Genomic DNA, 22,879 nt, shown 5'->3' with positions numbered 1-22,879 from the left:
CCGCCCTGGCCAGCCACCTCGCCGTGCGGCTCCGGCCCGCAACCGTGGCCGTCGCCCCTGGTGGTCACGGGCACGGGCGCCCACGCCCGCCCCGTTAACCCGTGCCCAATAAGCCGCCCTGGGCCACTGACGTAGGGGCCCCACACCCCTAAAACGAAAATTAAAAAAAAGGAAATGTAATTAATAAAAGTATTAATTAGTTAATTAATTAATTAGTAAATTAATTAAGTTATTTAATCCCGTTTAAATTAATCTAATTAATTAGTTAATTTAATTAAACCATAATTAATTAGCTAAAACCCTAATTAAACTAAACAGTGTATGACATGCGGGGCCCACACGTAGTTGACCCAGTCAACAGCACAGTTGACTGCTGATGTCAGCATGATGTCATGCTGACGTCATCATTTACTATTCTGGATATTGTTGAAATAAATAATTAAATTCCAGAATTTATAACAACTTTAAAAATTCATAGAAAATAAACCGTAACTCGGATGAAAATGTTTTCTATATGAAAGTTGCTCAGAAAAATCCAACGAATCCGAATACGCGGTCCGTTCATCTGTCACATGCCCCTAGAATGCTGAACATGGAACTTTCCCCCTCCGGTCATCTGTCTGACACAGGTCCGGAACCGGGAACACCTTCCCGGTTGATTTCCCCCTTCCCCTATAACGTCTAGGACCGCGTTAGAACACGCTTAGTGCTACGTATCGTCATGTCATGCTTAGTGTTACCTCTGTTTGCTACGTATTTACTGTTTCTTCCCCCTCTTCTCTCCGGTAGACCCCGAGGCCGCTGATGCCCCGGTGATCGACTACGTCGTCGACAACGACCCCTTCTTGCCAGATCAACCAGGCAAGCCCCCCCTTTGATCATCCCGATATCGCCCATTCCATTCTCTCATGCTTGCATTAGATTTTGCTATTGTTATTGTTTGCTCCTATTCTGATGCATAGCCTCCTTTTGTAACCTGCTTATTGTTACCTTACCTACTTATCCTAAACTGCTTAGTATAGGTTGGTTAGTGATCCATCAGTGACCCCCGCCTTGTCCCGACTGCCCCGCTGGATAATCAGAAGACCCGATCAACGTGATCGAAGACCAGGCCCCGACACCGCACATCACTTTCCCCTTAGTTGCTCGACACTACTGGGTTACTATCGAGTGCCGAGGGTGAGACCTCTACAACACTTTGATGTTAACCCTGTAGTGTAGCTATTCGGTCGTGGTCATCGAGGGTGATTTCCTCTTTAACCACTTCCGATACAACTCTGTCGTGCAACCCCTCAAGTGTGAACCTCGAGGGTGATTCCTCTACGTTCACCTTGATGATTACATTGAGTGGAACCCACCGAGGGTGATTCCTTGGGTTTTCCTCTTGCTGTTTGGACACACGGATACTTGGACTTTACAACTGTTACTTGGAAAGTGATGTGGAGACGGGTTGACCTGGAAGGTGCCCGTGAGATAATTACGAGGCGTGGCCGGGCATTCTTAGCCCTTGCCGCAAGTCCTCGAGACGGGGCAACGGGGTCACATCTTTCGTGAGTCTCTGCTTGTTACCGCGCGTTCCTAATCCACTACGATTTGGATATTTGATCCGAGGGGCCTCTGGCCTGATAGCACTAACCATCACGTGGGCATAGTATGGGCGTTCTGCGTCGTATACATCAGCCAAAGCTTAATAGACGTCAGCGACTGAGTGGCGCGCGCCGGGTTGGACTGCGCAAGCGCCTGCCTTGTTGAAGGAGGTAGCTAGGTCTGCTCACCGGCCGCGTACGCAACGTGCAGGAGTTTCCGGGGAGATGGCCCATGACTCCTGGGGGCATAGGTTTAGTCCGGCGTGCTGACCTCTCTGTTAAGTCTAGGTCGGGTTGCGACGTATTGTTTGGCCGAGGCCGGGCATGACCCTGGAAAGTGTGTCCGGCCGGAGTCAATCGAGCGTGGTGGGTAAGTTGGTGCACCCCTGCAGGGAAGAAAACATCTATCGATAGCCTGTCCTACGGTAACGGACACTTGGAGTTGTATCCCGATCGATACAACTAGAACTGGATACTTGTGATGAGAACTGGATGGTGATGAGGATTTGATTGTGATGATAACTGGATAGTATGGCTCTGGGATTTCTTTCTCGCAGGGAGTCGAGAAAGGATCTCCGGCCGAGGTTGATAGCACCACTGCTACTTACTTTATGCTACTCTACTCCCTCCTGTTGCTGCAAGATGGTGGGTTCGAGAAGATGCTAGTCTTCGATAGGACTAGGCCTTCTCTCTATTCTGGCATTTCTGCAGCCCAGTCCACATATATAGCCTTCCTTTGATAATGTTTCATATGTAGTGTAGATCCTTGCTTGCGAGTACTTTGGATGAGTACTCACGGTTGCTTTGCTCCCCCTTTTCCCCCTTCTTTCTTCTTTCTGGTTGTTGCAACCAGATGGTGGAGTCCAGGAGCCAGATGCCGCCTTTGACGACTGCTGCTACCCCGAGGGTGCCTACTACCACGTGACGGACGCCGACGACCAAGAGTAGTTAGGAGGCTCCCAGGCAGGAGGCCTTGCCTTTTCGATCGATGTTGCTTTTGTGCTAGCCTTCTTAAGGCAAACTTGTTTAACTCATGTCTGTACTCAGATATTATTGCTTCCGCTGACTCGTTTGTATTCAAGCTGATGTATTCGAGCCCTCGAGGCCCCTGGCTTGTAATATAAAGCTTGTATTATTTTAATTTGTGTCTAGAGTTGTGTTGTGATATCTTCCCGTGAGTCCTTGATCTTGGTCGTACACATTTGCGTGTATGATTAGTGTACGATTGAATCGAGGGCGTCACATCACCTCTATGTTAATAGACCCATTAGCTTGCTCTGCTTTATGAGGGAACACTGCTACTGCAGTTTTCAATAATGGTCACACGAGTTGACCAGCACTTCCATGTACATGTCCTGCTAGCTTGCTATGCATTAGGACTGAACACTCTACTGCTGCAGCTCTATTAAATGTATTTTTTAGCAACTGGCGCTCATGTGGATTGCACACAAATGTTAATTAAAAACTAAAACAACTGATTAGTGCGCAAACTCATGCCTCAACCAGAGGAGGTGTTGACTAACCCTGCACCAGAGGAGGTGGATGCTGCCAACGCACCAATAGGCAGCTCCAGAGTAGGGGGGAGCTGCTGCCACTGTTGTTGGTAGTTTCATAGGCAAATGAGTTAGGGGCAGAAAGCTGGTAGCTGGCTCCATTGCAATTGTTAAAGCATGGCAATGGCTGGGGTGCCTGAAATCATAGGCACCCAAGCTTATAGTAAGATGATGGGATCATAGCTGAAATTGGCGAATAGCTATCAAATTATAGAATGAATTGATCTAAATCGGATCATAGCTGCACAGGCCTTAGCAGAACAGAGTTTCCATATAGACAAATAAACCAATAAATAATATTTGCAGCCTTGCGATAACACATCATATTTCACACATGATTTAGCAGGTAGGTCTCACCCTCTCACTAGACTGCACCCACAAATAAACCAAGGCTTGTGACTGCCACCAGAAAGCTACATTTTAGGTGCAGTAATACATAATAATCATGGAATCAAAGATATGTCACTTGAGAGATAAAGTGCAAGATTGAAGTATAAAATTTTGTCATCAGAAATTTCATAGGATTAATTCCTAATCTCGGGTCTATGTGCCCCTGGTCAAATATGCAAAGACATATAGTATAATAGGTATAAATACAATCAATAAAGACTGCCAAAAATAGATAGAGATAATAAAAAAGAAGTTCTCCAGGCATAAATAATAAAAACTACTCCAACAAATAATAGTTATTCCAAAACTAGCTCAACCTTATGAGCAAAATTAAGCACTAGTACCGTTTTCTTGTCAAGCCTTAATACTTGGCTACAGGTAGCAAATGTTTGGGATCATTAATTTAACCAAGGTCACCAGCCATTACATACAGGCCCTCTAGTCTAGATAAATATAAGTTTCACCACCACCAAAATACAACTAATATAGTCTAGATAAATATAAGTTATACACCACCAAAATATACAACTAATTGCAGCTTCCAAAAGATGCCATGCAAGCAAGGTTAGAGGTTACAAACATTGCATGCTGGGAACATATAAATAATAATAGGGCAACTCATGCATGCATGCATGCATGCATCCATCACAGGCCCTGTTTGGATCAAGGGGTTAGAGTTAGTATGGGTTAGTTGAGATAGAAATAACCCTAAAATATCCAAACATGTGGGTTAGAGTAGAGTTATTTGCATCTAACCCAGCAAAAAAAAAAACCAACCCGATGGGGAGCTGCTTATTGGGGTTAGATGTGGTGGGTCCCATTAAAAAATATCCATCGCCCGCATCTGGATCGCATATCGCTCCCCGCATCGCACCACATCTCGCATCACATCTCGCTCCTCGCCGCCGCCGTTCGCTCCCCGCCCTCCGCCCCGTCCTCTGCCCTTTGGCCCCGTCCTCCGCCCTCCGCCCTCCGCCCTCCGCCCCCGTCCTCTGCCCTCTGCCCTCCACCCCCTGCCTCTGCCCTTCCGCCCCTCCCGTTCCCGTCCGACACCGGCGCCCCCAGGCGCGCACTCCGGCGGCCACCGCACCGGTCGTCCCACCTACCATGGATGGCGACGGCTTCGAAGGGTGGGGTTCGCAGCCCTCTGCAAGCAGCCCAGCTACCCACGCCAATCTCGACCTCAACTTGCAAGCTTCGCCGTCGGAAGGGTTCCCAGGGCTTGGGTTGTAGGGAGCTTTCCTCCAGAGCGACGACGAGCAGGTCATCCCTGGGCGCGGCAGGGGCTTCAGGCTCCCTCACTATCACCCACCACGTGCTGGAGCAGGAGATGGATGGGCGAATCCGTCGCCACCCTTCATTCGGCAACTGAACTTTGGCGGCTCCTCGTCAGCAGCAGCCGATCGTGGAGGAGGAAATGGTGGCGTGTTCCTCAGCGGGTCGTCCACGGGGGCAGGCGGCGGCTCCTCGTCAGCGGGTGCCGGTCGCGGAGCAGGCGACGTTGTTCGGCAGCGAGCCAACTCGGCCGCCGCGGCACCCGGCCGCCGTAACCAGCGCACCGGCACGAGGAGTCGTGGCAGTGGTGGCGGCTATCGCGTACCGCCTCCCCGGGCACCGCGGAGTGCCCTCCATGGGCAAGCATCCGGCTCCGGCACTCCCTTTGACAATGGTGATGAAGAATTGGAGGACGATGTGGAGGAGTTAGCGAGCTCCGGAGGTCCCCTGGTGAGCCAAAGCAATCGAGCCCACTGGAATGATACTAATAGTGCTTGCTTGTTAGAATTGTGCATTCAGCAACGTGCAGCAGGAACTTATAATGGTACAGTGATGAGTGGTGAAGGGTACCAAGCCGTTATCGACGGCTTACTTGCTAGAAGGGGGTTGGTATATAGCCGTTTGCAGGTGAAGAACCAGATAGTCGTACTCAAAAACACTTACACTTTCTGGCGATACATGCAAGTGCATACAGGGTTGGGGAGGAAACCAGATGGAACCATTGATGCCGACTCTGAGTTCTGCATAACACACACAGAGGTAGTCTTTTCACTAAAGCTAGTTACTTGAATTTTGATGTGTGCTCTCATATCTTAAATAGTTTCTTTCGCAAAAATAATAATATCATAAGTAGTTTATTTGTTCATTATCCTGCAGAAGAAACCATACCTACGGAAGCTGCAGTGGGGTCCTCCAGCAAATGAGGAGTTGCTTGATCAATTGTTCAGAGGTTACACTGTGGATGGAAGCACAGCCTTTGTGCCTGGAGATGATTACGGTCAGAATCAAGGGCAAGATTTAGGTGCAGGAGAGGAAGAGGAGGAGTTTCAAGGAACACCTACAAGCAACCAGAGGAGCCAGAGATGCAAGAGGTCAACAAGCACTTCGAGCACTTTGACCAATCCATTGAAGAAGAGCAAGAGCCCAATGGTGAAGATTGTGAAGGACATAGCTAGTACCTTCAAGGAGTCTGTCGCAGCCAACACTAAGCAAATGCAGAAACGTGCAAATGAGAAGGCTGCATTTTCTGTGAAGAGGTGTCAGGAGGTAGCATTTGAGTGTGGCATTGAGCAAACAATTGACTCTGTCTATGCTCTGTCCAAGATGTTCGAAACGGAGTACCAAAGGGAGTTCTTCTGTGGCCTATTAACACACGAGCTTAGGTTGGGTTACTTCAAGAAATGGTGCAGGGACAATAATTTGGAGTAGTTCTTCTGTGGCTGAATAGTTGCTTGGGAATGTGTGTGTTAAAATGTTGAACCTATTTACATTGCTGTATGCTAAACCTATTTACATTGCTGTATGTTGAACCTATATGTGTTTGTGAGGTGTTGAACTATTATCTATGTTACGTGCGGGCAAAATTATTTTTATTTGGTGAACCTATTTTATATTATATGCGGGCCGAATTAATTTTATTTGGTTAAACTATTTTATAATATATGCATGCTGAATTATTTTTGTTTGCTTACACTCCTTCAAGTAGTATGCTATGTGCTGACAATTTGGTACATGTATTTAAGCAGGAAGATGATCATGGCCCCATGACCGAGAAAGAATATGATGGAGGTAGCACAAGTGAGGATGAGATCATATCCATATGCCGCAACAATTTGGTGCAGTCCGGAAATTTAATCTTGCAGTTGGTTCCTATCTTGAGTATGTACTCTGATAACTACTTTATGAAACTACCTAGGAGGGTCAGTGGATATTCTAGTTTGGATTGGGTGCAGGAGAAACTAGCCCGAGATACCCAATGCTACAACATGTTTAGGGTTGAGAGACCTTTGTTTAACAGGCTACATAATACTTTGGTGCAATCATATGGGTTGAAGTCCAGTAGAAAAATGACATTTGTAGAGGCTCTAGCTATGTTTTTATGGATTGTTGGATCACCACAGTCAGTTAGACAGGCTGAGAATCGTTTTAGGAGGTCTATGGAGACAGTAAGTAGGACATTTAACAGAGTTTTGGCATGCCTCCTTAGGTTAGCACATGACATAATTGTACCCAAGGACCCAACATTTGCACAGGTGCATCCAAACTTAGAAAATCCAGCATTCTGGCCACACTTCAATGACTGCATAGGAGCTATAGATGGGACACATGTGAAGGTTGTGGTGGATAAGAGTAAGAGGGTTCCATATTTGAACAGGCACAATGAAACCAGTCATAATGTGCTTGCTGTTTGTGATTTCGACATGAGATTTACATTTGTGATGTCGGGATGGCCTGGATCAGCACACGACATGAGAGTTTTCAAAGATGCCATAACTACTCATCGTCACAAATTTCCACGTCCACCACCAGGTTTGCTACTTGAACCGTCTTGCACTAATTTGTATCCAATTACACTTGTTCATCTTAGTCTCATTGTGTGCCTTTGCCAATATGTAGGAAAGTATTATGTGGTTGATGCGGGGTACCCAAACCGTCCGGGCTACCTTTCACCATACAGATGTACAAGGTACCATGTGGAGCAATGGCAAAACGGCCCGCCGCCACAAGGTATGAAAGAAACCTTCAACCATGCACATGCCAAAGTTAGGAATGTCGTTGAGCGATCCTTTGGAGTGTTGAAGATGAAATTTAGGATTTTGTTGAACATGCCAAAATTTCCAGAGGACAAGCAAACTAGAATTATTGTTGCTTGTATGGCTCTTCATAATTTCATTCGAGAGAGCAGAATTCCGGATAGGGAATTTGATGCATGTGATGCGGATGAAAACTATAATCCAATGCCTAGTTCTGCTGCATCTGCATGGCCAGAAGACAAACCTCTTGTTGAAGATACCAACATGAATGACTTCCGTGAAGAGTTAGCTCGTGCTCTGTTTCATGGAATGTGATTTTTTTTAAGCTTGATTGAGGACTTGTACGTTTAAGTGGGACGTCTCATTTGTATGGACAAAATAAAATCTTGGGTACTATCTCTTTGGTGCAAATAAGTTACTGCTATACAGTTTTGATATTCTATTTTGAACACATCTTAGTTTTTTGCTGTGAGCAATCTTTGTTTATTTGCATGTGTGTTGCTCCCCTGTCCACTGATTTTTTTGCACCAGATAGTCGTCTCTCATGCAATGTGAATTATTTAGTATAGGTTAATTACATGATTTTTGGATTGAATCCGTCCGGAGTCTATGTTAAGAACTGGTTATATACTAACTTTGTGCCGTGCTACGATGATTTTTTTAGTGAAAGGATCAGATACCCAAATTTGCGATACATCGTTGCAAACTGACCATAATGTTTTGTATGGACAAAATAAAATTTATCATGTTTTTGATGCTTGATTTGTAAAGATAATTTGTTTATGTCATTTCTGAGCGGGAGGAGGCCACACAAGAGCCGACCACAACGAATCCGGCTGAAAAGAGGGCCAAATGATTGAGAAAGTGCATTTATTGTCAATCTAACCCTCTCATCCAAACATCACCAAAGTTAGAGTTAGTTTAGGGTTAGACACAAGTTAGAAACTAACTCTAACCTCTAACTAAGTTAGAGTATCCAAACAGAGCCACAAACAAGACGGAGCTAGAGCGCAAAGCAGCATCTGGCATCGACGGCTTCCTCGTGATGTATGAAACGCGTGACACAGTCCACGGGGGCGACTCGCACTGGTTCCCTTTTCTCGCTGCTGTTTGTTGCTTTAGTCTTAACCTGGACAATGGTGATCTGTACATCATGCTTGGGCGGACGATATCCACCTAGCAGCATATTCGTACGTACACATATGTTAGTACATACAGCAACACTATATATCTCTTCCATGAACTGACTGATCACAAAAACCATGCAATGCATGCACAAAATGACATCAGAGATCGAGAGAGACAGAGAGTTATATATACTCACTTTGCAGTTGCACCACGTAAAACAAAATAGCACCAGAGTCCACATCTTTGCCAGCATAATCCAAGCACATGTCCTCACCCACACAATTAATCATCCACAAGCCATGAGAATGGCAAAAGGATGGGCTGGCTGAGATACACAGAATGATCTTTATCAAGCAGCCGATAAGCAGCAAGCCCTCCATCTCTGCATGTGTAGATAAAGCCATCGACAGACACACATCTACCATTTAAAGGGCACTTTGTAGGGCTAGTCCTTGGCAGGTCCTCTGCGAATGCGGCCCAAGGCATGACAACACGCCATTGCTTGGCACCCAGGTCAAGCAAAAGACAGGAACCTGTGAGAGCATCACAGACTATAAAGGAGTCGTCATTCACTGCTACATATCCAGATATCATAACCTTCCTGTGGAGAACATGCGACTGATCTGTCTTGCAACGCAGCCACGTGGTGGATCCATAACTGAACCTTGTCTGATGGAAAACTTTCAGAGTATCAGTAAGGGCAATGGTCTCTCCACCAACTGTGATAAACAAAACAAAAATATCAGCACTTGGCAGCTGCCGTACAGATAGACGATCCGTAGCCATCGTACGGTCCTTGTTCAGACTAAACTCAAGCATGCCATCTTGTTTCCTCGAAACGGCGCGTATTTTTGAGCCACTGTGAAGGAAAAAGTGCCAATAGTCACCATCACCAACATATTCTGCAACATAAAACGACGGTTGGAGGGGCTTGCCATCGTCTCCTCCTCCTTGCAACAGTGAAGTCTCATCCATGACGCCTGTATGGTAGATGACTACTCCCTCCGTTCCAAAATAGATGACTCAATTTTATACTAAGTTAGTACAAAGTTGAGTCATCTATTTTGGAACGGAGGGTTGTGAGCCAGCTTGGCAGATGATAAACAGATCTTTGTTGATACTTGTTGTTGTAGCAACCGGACGCCTTTCAAAAGGGACTCGGTGTTGCATTGAAGCACGGCCAACCAGCGTGCGGTGAGGCATTGCCGGCAAGGGCTGCTGTGACGGGAGAGAGCAGTCGCGGGGAACGTGACCTTTGGTGCCGCAGGAAAAGCAAAGGCGTGGACAGTCTTTCATTTCGAGAAACCGTCTGCAGCAAGAACCAAATTAAACATGTCATCACTCCACTCACCAAGAGAAACTTACTAAGAAAGATGTAATAAGCTAGGTTAAACATGAATCTAAACTAATTCAGATCAAGCAAGACCTGCAACAATCAAGCATCTTGGAGGGTTTGTCGACGTGTTGCTGGGAACAGCTGGTTAGATCCTTCTCTTGCCCTTCTTGGTGTTGCAGCAGCACCGGACAGTCCTTGTCCTCGTACTCCCTAATTGATCCATGATTAGTTGACAGTAGACAACAAATACGTAAACAAGGCGACCACAAAAATAAATGGTCGAATAATCTGTGCATGGAAAAAGTAAACTAGCTAGTTTGCTGCTTACTGTAGAAAGCAGAATTCCTGGTCCCCTGGATTCCTGAGCCGGATCTTGGAGGTTGAAGGTGGTGACCATGGCATGTAGGTTGTCACACCGGCAATCTTCTAATTGTTGACGTGGTGCCAGGCTGATCCAGACGGAGCACATGAGCCGACCGTCGAGACGGGTGAGGAAGCCACACCCATGACAGTAACTGTAAGGACATACAGAGTCGATGGTGATGGGCGGATCCAGCCTGAGCCCCCCCCCCCCTCCCCTGATCATCACCCTGATCCTGGTGTATGTAGCTGAGCTTGTAGGCATAGATGGTGTTGCCACGGAGCATGTAGATGGCATTGTCTTGCTCCATGTAGACGCCGCGGCCGACGATAGGGACGTAGTCTCGCGGCGGCCTTGTTTCGTCGGTGAGCACCGGGGTCCAGTCGCGGGAGCCGGAGCCAGGGGCGAAGGTGAAGAAGCCGCGGTCTTGCTTCAGGGAGACGAGGATGAGGGGGCCGGGGAGCACGGCGTAGCCCTGGAGGAACCCGCCGCCCAACCACCGGTACTTGTCCTTGTCGTGTTTGTCTTGGCCGACCTGCTCCCATTGGCCCCCGCCCTCGGGGAGCGGATGCAGGGGTCGCATGAGGAGGCTCAACTTGACGGCATACTCGACGATGGGGCACAGAACAAAGATGTGGCCAGCGGCGGAGATGGGCATGCAGTTACGGCTCCTCCCTGCTTGAATCTCCGGCGGCAAAGGAAGATGCTCCGGAGATGTGTCTGTCTGGGGCTGCTGCAGAGTTAGGTGCAGGGCATGGGGTTGCTCGCCGGCACCGTCGTCCTCCTGGCGCAGGATGCAGAGCGAGCGGCCGTCGGGAGCCAGGGCGGCGCTGGCGTCGAACCTGCGGCCAGTCGGCGTCTTGATGTCGTGGAAAGCCTCGAGCGCGTCGTCGCTCCGGCCGAGGATCCGCCCGGACCGCGCCACGCGGAGGCGTTTGAGCCGTAGGACGGCGCCGTCCTTGAGGCCGACGAGCAGCGACCAGGCGGGCCGGTCGGCGCCGTCACCGGCGGTGGTGGAAGAGTAGTCCCTCCCGGGGGCCACGCGGGGGATCCGGGGGGAGCAGAGACGACGCCAGCGGCACTCGCAATTGCGTAAACGGCACTCGGACTCACGCGCCAGCTTCCACTCCTCCGCCGTCTCCGTCTCCGCCGCCATCATCGACCGCAAGCGCTCCCCCTCCGCCTCCATCCTCCTCCTAGCTAGGGTTAGGGTTAGGGATTTGGTCTCGCTGTGGTTCGCTCGGGACTCGGGAGTTCAGATGGGCAGCAAATTCACTCGGAATAAATCTATATCTATACTACCTATTACTCACTCTGTCTGGAAATACTTGTCAAAGAAATGGATAGAAATAGATGTATCTAGAACCAAAATACATAGATATATCCATTCTTCCACGACCTCCATGTCACTGAGGAAGAGGTTGCCGAGGTCGTGGAAGAGGTCGTCATTGCCAGGAGTCTAGGGTAGACGTAATGATCTGAAACGACGGTGCGAAACCATACAAAGCGGCGACGACTAGGGTAGATGTCTGCCTGACTATATAATGCGGGTCGGATAGGTCGTGAGTAATTAGCCCGTCCGCGATAGGGTGAGCGAGGAGGAGGAGCATGCGTGTAGGTTTTCTTTTCTCATGCTCATACAAGTGCTAGAAGAGCTCACCTTATAAAGAGATGCAACTTTCATTCAACTTTTGGGATGAGACTAAACTTAGTATAACTCACACCACTCAAAGCCATATATGAATGGACCATGAGAATTTCAGATTTTTTAGTTGGGCTTTAGGCCAAAGGCCTACTAACAAATTTCAACACCACTGACAACAAGCGTGCTGTTCTGTTAGACACTGATGGAAGACGATCAACGAGATGGCAAAAGGAAGATAGAAGAACCAAAACAACCATCAGCAGATGCCTGTGTGGAACATGATTCAGTGATTTCTATAAATGTCCATGAGATGTTGTTTCACCTAGCAAGAAAACACGATCAGGACTCAAGTCAAGTAGCTTTAGGATAGTTGATGCTTTGTTCATTTTTCTTCAGATTTTTATTCTCAAGTCAAGTAAGATAGGATAGCTGATGCAGATTGTTGAGCTTCTCTGTTGTATAAATGAATTTATGTACATTTTGAATAAAGACTCCTGGTATCTGCAAAACTGTTCTTCTATTTGTGATATTTGCAGTCAACTGAAGAAAACATCCCAGGCCACATCTTGTATCAGAAGTTCAGAACAAAATTCAGAAGAAAAAGAGTTGCCTCTGTTCAGTTTTCACAGTCAAGCGTTCAGATCTTCGTCATCCATTGCCTCGAACGCAGCCTCCCGCGCTCATCACAGATTACATTACATGGGTTCAGTGCCGTCTATTCCTAAACAATGCCTTGAGATCTTCGTCGTCGATTGCCTGGAACGCAGCCTCCCGCGCTCTGTCGCTGCAAGCTCGGACCATGGCCCTGTGAGCGAGGTAGTCCTCGTCGACCTCCACATAGCCATACTTGGCGTACTCACTACGACCTCCACATCTACGGCCACATAGTAGGCGCGTGCACGAGCATATTTTGCCACCTTGAGCTCGTCCATCTCCTCTTCCGGCGAGGGAATCAGGTCGGGGTTCTGGAGCTTCAGCGCCTTGAAGAAAGAAGGGGCGCGATCGGGATGGGTCCGGCTGGCGAGGATCGAAGCCACCTCCGCCCGCGGCAGCCGCGTCATCTTCTTGCTCGGACCTGACTTCTCGTAGAAGGCCCTCCTTTTGGCGGCGCGCAGCTCCGCGTCGTCGGCCTCTGCCTTCCTTTTGGCGGCGCACGGCTTCAGCGGATGCTTCTCCGTCGAAGCATGCTGGCACGGCTTGAACGGGCGCTCCTCGCCGGCGGCCAACGCACGCTTGGCCGCGCTCTCGTCGGACGCCATGCTCCCGGTGATGCGCGAACCCTCCTCGCGAGCCATTGGTCGCTGATCGATCTGATCTTCCGAGGAAGCCTCAGACAAGAGGAACCTTAGCTATCGAATTGAGGGAGGAGGAGCCGGCATTTTCTCGAGAATATAAAGGCGGAGGGCCTTTGCGCGTGGGAGCTCGAAGAGTCGAAGTCGGAGTCGGATAATAGTTCCCGCTTATGTTCTGAGTAATCGTTTGATTCAGTTTCAGTTGGACTGCCTCTTGATAATTCAACTTTGAATCGAATCATGTCCAACGACCACCGGAATTTTTTCTATCCTTCCCCCATCGATCAATCGGACAAGAGGAGCTTATCGAAATCCATGTATCTCCAGGTTTTGATTCCATCTATTTCGCGCATTCGACGGAGAAGCTTTCTGGTCTTTTACGATATCGGCAGAACATGTAGTTTGTAGTTCGCCATTCATAAGTTGCAATCGTGGCTGAGTTGCATACATAAACAGACAGATAAATTCAGCTCCTAATTCTGTTCTGAGCTAGTAGAGTGCTGGATTCAACTCCCCCGAGAAGCTTGCTGGTCTTTTAGGAATCTGGGTATCGGGGGAACATGTGTCATGCCCTTTGCCTATTCGCAAGTCCTTATGAATTCCAGTCATTTTGTTAAGCCTGAGTTCCATAGACAGATAAATTCTGCTGCGTAATCTGAAGAAATGTTCCATGCTGAGGTACTAGAGAGCTGGATTCAGAGTAACAGGGGAATACTTGTGGGCTGTTATAATCTGAAGAAATGATCCACAGACCACAGTGCATGCGGTTGGTAGTCTTTTTTGTTTATGTTTTTTGGGTAGTCTTAGTGGTAGTGGGTACGTGCATTTCATCTAAAAATGAGTTGCACCGTGAAATCAGTGCCCGTTCATGTTCATATCTGTAGCCCCTAGCAAAGAACAGTAACTTCTAATCTAAATAAGAAAAGGTACAGAGTATTATAGAAAAAAAATGGGGTTAAAAAAATACGCCGTTGCCGGGGATCGAACCCGGGTCACCCGCGTGACAGGCGGGAATACTTACCACTATACTACAACGACTTGTTTGAATAATTTCGTAAACCGTCTCTATTATTCTTATAATCTGCCATTTTTAAGGCGCAATGCACATTTACGGAAGCCCGGCATGGCCAGAAGTCCAGAACTAATCCGGCAAGTTGACCTCAGATGTGATACGTTTTCTGAAACGATACGATCTATTCAGCGGAATAAATGATGTTAGTACAACCTGGAGAATCAAATGTTGTTATTGGTATTTGGTGGGCAATTTGTCCTCACATGTAATACAGTATGTTTTATTGAAACGATCTAGTTAGCGGATTGGATGATGTTACAACTAAACCGGAGAGTCAATGTTGTTATTGATATTTATCATTAGTTGTAATTGAATAGCCGCGTAATACGTGGAGAATCTCTAGGCGTGCAATTCAACTAGATGTGTGGATCTATGTTTGCTACTAATACTAAAGTCGTACTAAAGTTTAAACATTTATTTTGGACGGAGGGAGTATAATTCCCCGTCCCCCCCTCTTTCACAACTAAGGTTTATTGTCCTCTTGTCAAAACCTCTTGGACACACATCATCTTCTTTTACCATCGCCGTGCTGAGAAGCAGGGTTGGAGCATAGTGGTGATCATACCAAGCCACGGTATGTCCTTTTTACCACATTTGCTCTTATGATTTGGTATATGAATGACCCACTGACTAAACTCCCGACTTGTCCCTGGCCCGTTCTTTACAGGGTAATGTTTGCTTCCGACCGACCGGCCGAATGAGCACGCCGGTCACACCTGCGTCGTTGGATCAGAGTAGATCTACGACACTTATTCAGCTACAACACTACTCACATCCTCTCCGCACGGTCCTTATCCTTTCACACGTTTTTCTCGGCCCCGCGTCCTTTTCCTCATATGAGCTTCCTCTCGCTCCCTCGAGACGTGATAGATGAGGCGGCCCGAGCTGATCCATTCCTCTCCTCCTTCTCTCCACTTCCACACGGACTGCCCCTGCCGTGTGATGCCCTCGCTGCGAGCGGAGGCCTTGGCCGGCTTTGAGCTGTCTAGGTAGACGCGCCCCTTGTCTGGCGAAGCTGGTGACCAATGGTGTTTTTTGTATTCTTTGACGAGGAGTTGTAGTTGGCACTGACGGCTGCAGATGCTATAACTAGCCCCTAGAGGTTGTTGGGGTCATGGTGCAAGCTCCCGACAGAGAGAGACGCCATGCTCGAAACATCAAGGCGCCTTGCTGCAACCGCTCGTACTAGGAGCTGAAAACATGCGTTGCCGGTGCTTCATAGGCCGACCACACGACTCCAGTGCTGGAACCGGTGACGAGTTTTACTGAAACAATAGGATTTTCTGTTAGAATCTTTTTTGCACTGTCGGTGGTGCGCACGGCAACCACGCGATCCCAATGCTGGAACGGTTGACAAGTTTTGTCGTGACAATCGACGTATTTTGATGGAACTGTTAACTGTCGGTGCTACGCATTGGCGACCACGCGACAGTAAATGCTGGAATTGCAGATGAGTTTTGCTCGAACCCGTGTTCGATTTTGTTGCGTACACGGAGAACACGCGACGCAATGCTGCAATCGGCGAGGTAATTTGCTGGAATCGACACTACGTTTTGCTGTGTTGGCAGACAATCGATGTGGGCGGACCCTGATGAGGCGACGAGCGTCCAGCTCACGGCCGTGCTTTACCTACCGCGCCGCAGTGCTACGACCAGGGAGTGGGACCTTGATGGAACCATCATTGGAATTCTGTTCCCGAAACTGCTACGTAGACGATGCATGTGTGCACGACACTAGGACGACGGGCAGTCCAGCCGCTGATATGCGCTGGATAGTATGCATGGACGGCTTGATATGTGCTGTCGTGCACGAGTCGTCCGCACGGCGTCGTGTGTATAGCAGCGCTGTTCTGTTCCAACAGTTAGTGGAGGGAGATGCGCACACCACGACGTGCCGCTGCAGCGGCCGTGCAAGCGGACTTGTAGACAGGGGCGCGGCTTTGCTGGGCCCTGTCATCGGGGTTCTGGCGAGCAGTGTCAAGGGGAGCGCCGCGAGGCGTGCTGCAGGGGCTGCAACAAGGCGTTGAACTCGGGGGTACCCACGAGGAGGAAGGATGCCTTTTTCACGAGCATGGGGAAAGAAACCAGTCGGCTATCATCGTAGCAATCAGACGGCGTCGGACCACTACCGAGAATCACACTGCACATGACATCTACTTCCTTCGTTTCTAAATATAAGTTCTTTTTTTTTTAGAGATTTCAATGCAGAATAGATACAGATGCATGTAGATGGATTTTAGAGCGAGATTCATCCATTTTGCTTCGTATGTAGTCCATATTAAAATTCCTAAAAGGACATATATTTAGGAACAGAGGGAGTATATCTAAGTCAATATAAAAAAAACCCAAAGGAGCAGATACAACTAATCCCAGCCATCAAACCATGTCTATCCAACGATTTAGATTGCTCCAATGACGCGCTCAACATGCTTAGTGTGTAATTAATAGCGTATCAAAAATACAAATATCATCATTAATTACATGGGATAATTAGCACCAATTGATATCCTACATAATACTCGTATACTTGTACTAGTACATGCAATTAATATTCAAGTACTCCCTCCGTTTCTAAATATAAGTCTTTTTAAAAATATCAGTATGGAATACATACAGGTGTATATAGACATATCTCGGAGTGTAGATTCACTCATTTTGATACGTATGTAGTCCATAGTAGAATCACTAAGAAGACTTATATTTAGGAAAGGAGGGAGTAGCAAATATCAACGTGCATTACACATGCAAACATTTACTAGTGGAAAGAAAGAAGTGTGCTGCTTGAAACTTGGTCCAAAGTGAAAACCATCGGAAAATCAAATCACCCAAAAATTGAAATTCATTGGAAAACAATAAAAGCAGGCAGCACAAGTGGACGCCGCGAGGCACGGTATAAAAACCGGCTCGCTTCCGCGAAGGAGCGACAGCGACCGCGTTCCCAAGCCCCCACACGGTCCCTTACCTCAGACTCGCCGTTACCCGCCGCCGCGTCGAGGAACTCCGATGGCCTCCACCGTCGGCCGCACCGGCGGAGGCGGAGCCCGCCACTGGCTCGAGGACGAGGCGCCCGACCTCCGCTCCCGCATCCGCCAAACCCTGTGAGCAGCCACCACTTCCCCCTCCCCCCCTGTCCGCGCACCCCCGTCCCCAGCCCGTACCGCGTCCCCCGCCGGTTCCCGCCCGCGGTCGGTCGCCTGAGGGATCGAATTTCTGGTCGATCCTCAGGCCCCGCCCGGATCTGGGGGTTGGGTCGAATGGAATTGAACGGATTGGTTGAGGGCTTTAGGGGTTTCGCGTAGCCGACGGGGGTTCAAGCCTTCCTTCATGTTCCTGGTCGTTTTTTTTTTTGTGCAACCACGCATTCCTGCTTGCTGCTGGTGCGATGCTATTTAATTTAGACAGGTCGGGAATCGGTGAATCCATCGGGTGCGTGCGTGCGTGCGCCGATGACGGCTTTGTCAGTGCTGACTGCTGAGTACCACTGGAGCTCAGCTTGGTTTTGATCCGGAGGCAGTAGGGTGTCTATTAATTGACTTTTCGGGTGTCCATTAGCAATGCTGCTTTGTTGGTTAGCTCCCCTGCTAAATACATTGTTAATGGTCAATTTGATGGTGTGTCTCAACTGTCGACACACCTTTTCATATGCACCTGAGACTAATTTTCTTCTTCACAAGCTGGAAACTGTTCTCGGATGAGTTTGTTAGTATTTATGCTTAATTGTGGGGCTAGGTTCCACATGTATATCTTGTGCACAGAGCTTCAGAGTGTTGTTGTAATAGGAGCTCTTGCTTTGAAGTATCTTAACCTCATTTCTTTCTAATTCTATTCAGAACGAGCAAATTGGCCCGATATTATCAGCCTAGGTATGCCCCTGATTCCCAGGAGGCCCAGAGATTTGTTGCCAACTTCGAGGAGGTGGCATTCAGGGGGACCAACAGTAAGGTGTGTTTATCGCTCATGCTTCCTTTTTTTTCCCCAAGAAACCGCAAAAGAGCTTGCGTTTCATTGTATTGAAAAGAGGGGGTTAATAGTTACAATCCTCCTGGGAGGCGGTTACAGCTCGGGATGGTAGTCAATGGACGTCCCAGGTTTGCGGGATGATAGCTCGTGCTTCCTTGCACCAGTCAGCTAGCATTTTCCTGTTATGTTTCAAATCAAGGGAATCTAGAATTTTTCATATCGTGTATCCAATTTATATGTTTCTGCTACTTATTTGGACAATGTGAGGAAGCAACGTTACACAGCTGCACTGGTTGTTTTCTTTACTCGGCTCACGTCTGAATTTTATTCACTTTGTGTCATGCTGTAAGGATTTAATTTATTTTTTTATCTGTCCAGGAAGACTACATGAGAAACATATCAAGCAAGTTGCTCATTATGGAGAAAAAAACAAGTGGACTTCTAGAACGACGAATGCAGTTACGTAGTCAATTGCAACTTGCTAATACAGCTCAAGCTTTACAGGGAGGCAATCCTTCTGTAAGGCCAGAGGCAGGGATGATGGCTACTCCAGGGCCAACTTCTCAGCCCATGACGCCTCAAACTTCAGGCCTAGTGCCCAACCAGCACATGGTTTACCCTCGCAACACAAACTTGCAGACCGAGGTTGAGCAAAAGCACCCTGGCATCAGGACAATTCCGGATCAGCGTCCAAAGTTTCAACCCAAAGGGATCACTACAGTAGGGCCAGGTGTCAGTCTGTGGCAGATGCAATCAGGAGCCAATCAGAGTCAGAGCCAACACGCGTCCAGGCAAACACAGACTACAAACTTTGTAGGTTGCAGCCCACCAAGTGTGTCAAAGACAGCTGGGGGACCAAATTCTCTGCAAAATCACCTACTTGGCCAAAATGGTAGTTCCGTTGGAAAGCAGCAGCCACAGCTGACAAGGATGAATCAGCGAAGTTCAAGAGCCAACCAACAAGAGAGGGACATGCAAAAGTACCAAATGCTTGGAGCACAACAAACTGATATCTCCAAGATGCAGCCCAATCAGCTTGGAGGATGTAATAATCAGAAGGATACCAGGCAGACAAATCTGTTACGGTCACCGGTCGAGGCATCTGAACATGAGCCTATGACTCCACCTCTACAACAGATTGCCGGTGCTCAACAAAGCACTTTGCTTTGTCAGAACTCCCAGAATACTGGTACTGACTGCTGCTTTCTTTAATAAAAAACTGTGAATGCCATAAAATTTTGCTCAATGTTTTCCTTTGCATTGGTTGTTGTTCATAAGTAACAGTATTTGTTATTTCAGCTATGATGGGCAGTGCTAGAGAATGCGATCTAATTGAGGGGATGTTTTCACAGGTGAGAATCCTCTATTTCATACGTGTTGAGTAAACCCTGATTAGTCATTTAAGGTTCTTGTATATATAATGGGTGTTGGTTTTCCTGTCCTTGTATTTAAACAAAGTGTTACTAGCTGAATGACTGAATCAAGTTGAGGTTGTTGATGGTTGTTTTGTTAGATTTGTACAGCTCGGCCTAATTATATTGTTGCAATGTTTCATTGCAGATCAAGTCTTGGAAGGATGCTTATTTTTCGCAGTTTGTGGAACTGGAACGTCGAGTTGTTATTCCAACACTAACAGAGGTCCCTGTTCTTTTTCTAGAGATGAATCTTCATTCATTGATAATTTGCAGCGCATCTCTGTCGCTTACAACCTTTGTTCCATCTCCATACAGGAACAATTCTTGTCACTACCTGCAGCAAAAGCTAATGAATACAAACGTAAAGCATATGCCAAGAGATCAATCAGAAAGATACTGAATTTCTTGCTGTTGGAGAAAAGTGATGTAAATGAGGGTTTGAAGTCGGACTTCCCCAAGTACAAAGAAGACGTACAGAAATTGGTGGCTTATATAGAGAGGGGTAAAGCTCACAATGCAGAGATGAATACAGGATATCAGTTGCGGAATTGTCGTGAGGAGCCTCAAGTAATTAATCTTACTGGCAATGCATCCTCAATCAGTGGTGGTAAAAGGTAGGAAAAAAGCGGTAGCTTGGAAAATCTGGAGATATTAAGATCAACTCTTTTGTTTGATGCAATTCTATGTATTTATTCTGAAATATCGAAATAGAATGGTAAGAAATATCAAAACAGAATGCTAAGAAACATTTATTCTGAACAATATGTCGTCCTTAATAACATGAATTTTATTTCTGTTTAACATTTTTATAGTAACCAAAGTCTAGCAATTCTGTTCACTCATACTCCCTATTCTTCAGAACTTGACATGACAAATGTGTGTAATTCCCTTTATTTAATGTGTTTCTCCTATTTCATTTGCAGTAGACAGCAAAAGCAACCTGCAGACACAAGCATTTTGCCGTCAAGGCAAACAAATATGGCTAGAACACCACCACCTCATGAACAGAGCAATGGCAACCACTTGCTAGGAATAGCAAGTCCTTTCTCTTCACCAGGATCATTGCCGTCTTGTTCTTCCAGTATGCTTGAGTCCTTGACCCCCTCACCAGTTGCAAATCCAGTGATAGCACCAGCATCACGTTGTGATCCGCTGATCCCAATGGACGTTGACAGCATATCTGCCTTCTTGTTGCACGGCAATTCAGCAGCACCAGCACCAAAAGCAAACGATTCTAACCAATTCACTCCTACTAAACCGACATTACCAGCCTCGCCACGTCAGGCAGACATAGCAGCTGGTCAAGTAGAGGTTCAGGCGGGAGGTGGAGACAGAACACCGGTGACTGAAAAGCCCATCGACCGCCTAATGGCTGCGGTAAGTGTACCACATGGCTGAGCTCAGTCCAAGTTCATGAATTGTTGCAATCACTTATACTGACGGTTCTGTGCTTATTTTGTATGTAACATCAGATACGATCTTCATCACCGGCAGCTCTACGCAGCTCAGCTAATTCAATTTGGTCTGTCCTCAGCATCAGGGACACTGTACCACATGGGCAAATTGGCACAGCTTTGGATGGCACATTCTCTCAGCAGCAGCAGGGTGGATCTAATACTGCGAGAAAAATGAAGCGAGTTTTCAATGATACAGCAGCACACTCTGAATCGCTACTTCTCGGAAGCATGGATGGCAGTTGCATGACATTTGAGTGTGACGCCTCAGACTCTGGATCCAGCAGCGAGCAGGACATTAAGCGGCTGAAAACACAGGTAACACGATTGGTCATTAGTTTCTTATTAAGTTTCCAATCCAATGCCCACATGTTCTTTTATCTATTAAAGCCCACTTGACTTTCTGTTTGTCATCACCTCGTAACAGTGTTAACATACCTTGAACATTTCTTGGCAGAATGCTAATGATGCTCTGTTGAAAGAAATTAAAACTATTAATGACACATTGATCGACACAGTGGTCAGCATATCTATGGATGGGATCGTCCCTTACGATGGCGGGACAACAATCAAACTGTCTTACAGCGCCGTGTCGCTTTCACCGACCGTGAAATCACTCTTTGCAACATCTGAAATGGTACTTTATATTTCAAAGTTCAGACACTTTGCCGCACGTTACGCCACATCCCATAGTTACCCCGATGTACTGACTGATTTTCTCCTGATGCAGTACCTTGTCTTGCCCGTGAAGTTTTTCGTCCCAGCAGATTATCCGAGCAGCTCTCCGGTGCCTATCAGTGACGAAGGAGATGAGGTGCCAAGGTGAGTTGAGCCTGTCCATGCTAGTCTACTACTACTGCATCATCAGGATGCCCAAAGTTGCCCCTGCTTGACAATAGCTTTGCCTACCCACAGGAGGAATTCCAGCACCATCTCAGCCTCGGTAGACGTGGCATTCCGGCACGCCCTCCGTGGTCTCCTGGAACCCTGGTCGATTGAGGCGGTGGCCAGGGCATGGGATGCCTGCGTGCGAAAGGCCGTGACGCAGTTTGCACAGCAGCTCGGCGGGGGGACGGTCAACTCGATATTTGGCGGGTGGGAGAGATGCACTGCCGCATGAGAAATGGATCAGATATAGGAAAGAAATTAGTGGGGATCACAACCATCTTGGGCACAGGGCAGTAGCAGAAATGTAGAGACTTGCGTTTTTGACATCTGGGGCATATTTGTAGATGTAAAGTGTTGTTTTGGAAGGGATAAATGTAGAGTGGTGAACACCAATGGATGACTGCAGATATGTGAAATTTGTTGTGCAATTGTAGACTCTGAAATGAGGAACAATACAACCGGAACTGTAGATATGTGTTTGAAAATTAAAATTTGTTCTGACTTCAAAGAGTGCAAAAATTGTTTTTGTTTCCAATCTTATTCTGATGGGGCAAGAAAGCCGGCCTTTTACTGTATTGGCACCTTATTTTGTTGATTCTAACAAGTAGTCAGAGCTTGATATATATGTATGATGACCATCTGATGCGAACGTGCAACTGTAGATATGTGTCTGAATAATGATTTCTGTTCCAAGTTCTAGGCTGTTACAAGCTTTGACAAAGAGGCATTCTTCTGTTGATGGGACAAGAAAGATGGTTAACCACTATGATCT

General features: G+C 47.2%; 1 protein-coding gene and 1 non-coding gene across 4 annotated transcripts; one reads left to right on the top strand and one right to left on the bottom strand.

The window, feature by feature from the left end:
- Nucleotides 1–14,285: 14,285 nt before the first annotated feature.
- On the bottom strand, nt 14,286–14,357 carry TRNAD-GUC. Its single transcript has one exon. It is a non-coding gene; the product is annotated as a tRNA-Asp (tRNA).
- A 2,984-nt stretch (nt 14,358–17,341) lies between these two features.
- Nucleotides 17,342–22,617, top strand: LOC119356628 (mediator of RNA polymerase II transcription subunit 15a-like). 3 transcript variants are annotated; one of them, XM_037623617.1, is made up of 11 exons: nt 17,342–17,488; nt 18,221–18,332; nt 18,729–19,539; nt 19,650–19,702; nt 19,911–19,988; nt 20,081–20,379; nt 20,692–21,142; nt 21,238–21,537; nt 21,677–21,856; nt 21,950–22,041; nt 22,135–22,617. In XM_037623617.1, exons 1-11 carry the CDS (start codon nt 17,394–17,396, stop codon nt 22,337–22,339), a joined length of 2,676 nt encoding a protein of 891 aa, XP_037479514.1. In that variant the 5' UTR covers nt 17,342–17,393; the 3' UTR covers nt 22,340–22,617. The 3 variants fall into 3 exon arrangements, with proteins under 3 accessions (XP_037479514.1, XP_037479513.1, XP_037479515.1); XM_037623616.1 differs by having other exon boundaries at nt 20,689–21,142; XM_037623618.1 differs by lacking the exon at nt 22,135–22,617 and having other exon boundaries at nt 20,689–21,142; nt 21,738–21,856; nt 21,950–22,039.
- The last annotated feature ends 262 nt before the right edge of the window (nt 22,618–22,879 follow it).

Source organism: Triticum dicoccoides, chromosome 2A (assembly GCF_002162155.2).
Source record: "Triticum dicoccoides isolate Atlit2015 ecotype Zavitan chromosome 2A, WEW_v2.0, whole genome shotgun sequence".
Classification (NCBI taxonomy): domain Eukaryota; kingdom Viridiplantae; phylum Streptophyta; class Magnoliopsida; order Poales; family Poaceae; genus Triticum; species Triticum dicoccoides.
Note: the sequence above shows the minus strand (reverse complement) of the source record. Positions and strands in the feature narration are given on the sequence as shown.

Bases quoted from the DNA above. Each gene is read 5' to 3' on its own strand.
- LOC119356628 (XM_037623616.1), top strand. From the start codon at position 17,394: ATGGCCTCCACCGTCGGCCGCACCGGCGGAGGCGGAGCCCGCCACTGG. The intron at 19,703-19,910 runs GTGAGAATCCTC...GTTTCATTGCAG, and splicing joins TTGAGGGGATGTTTTCACAG to ATCAAGTCTTGGAAGGATGC. The intron at 21,538-21,676 runs GTAACACGATTG...ATTTCTTGGCAG, and splicing joins TTAAGCGGCTGAAAACACAG to AATGCTAATGATGCTCTGTT.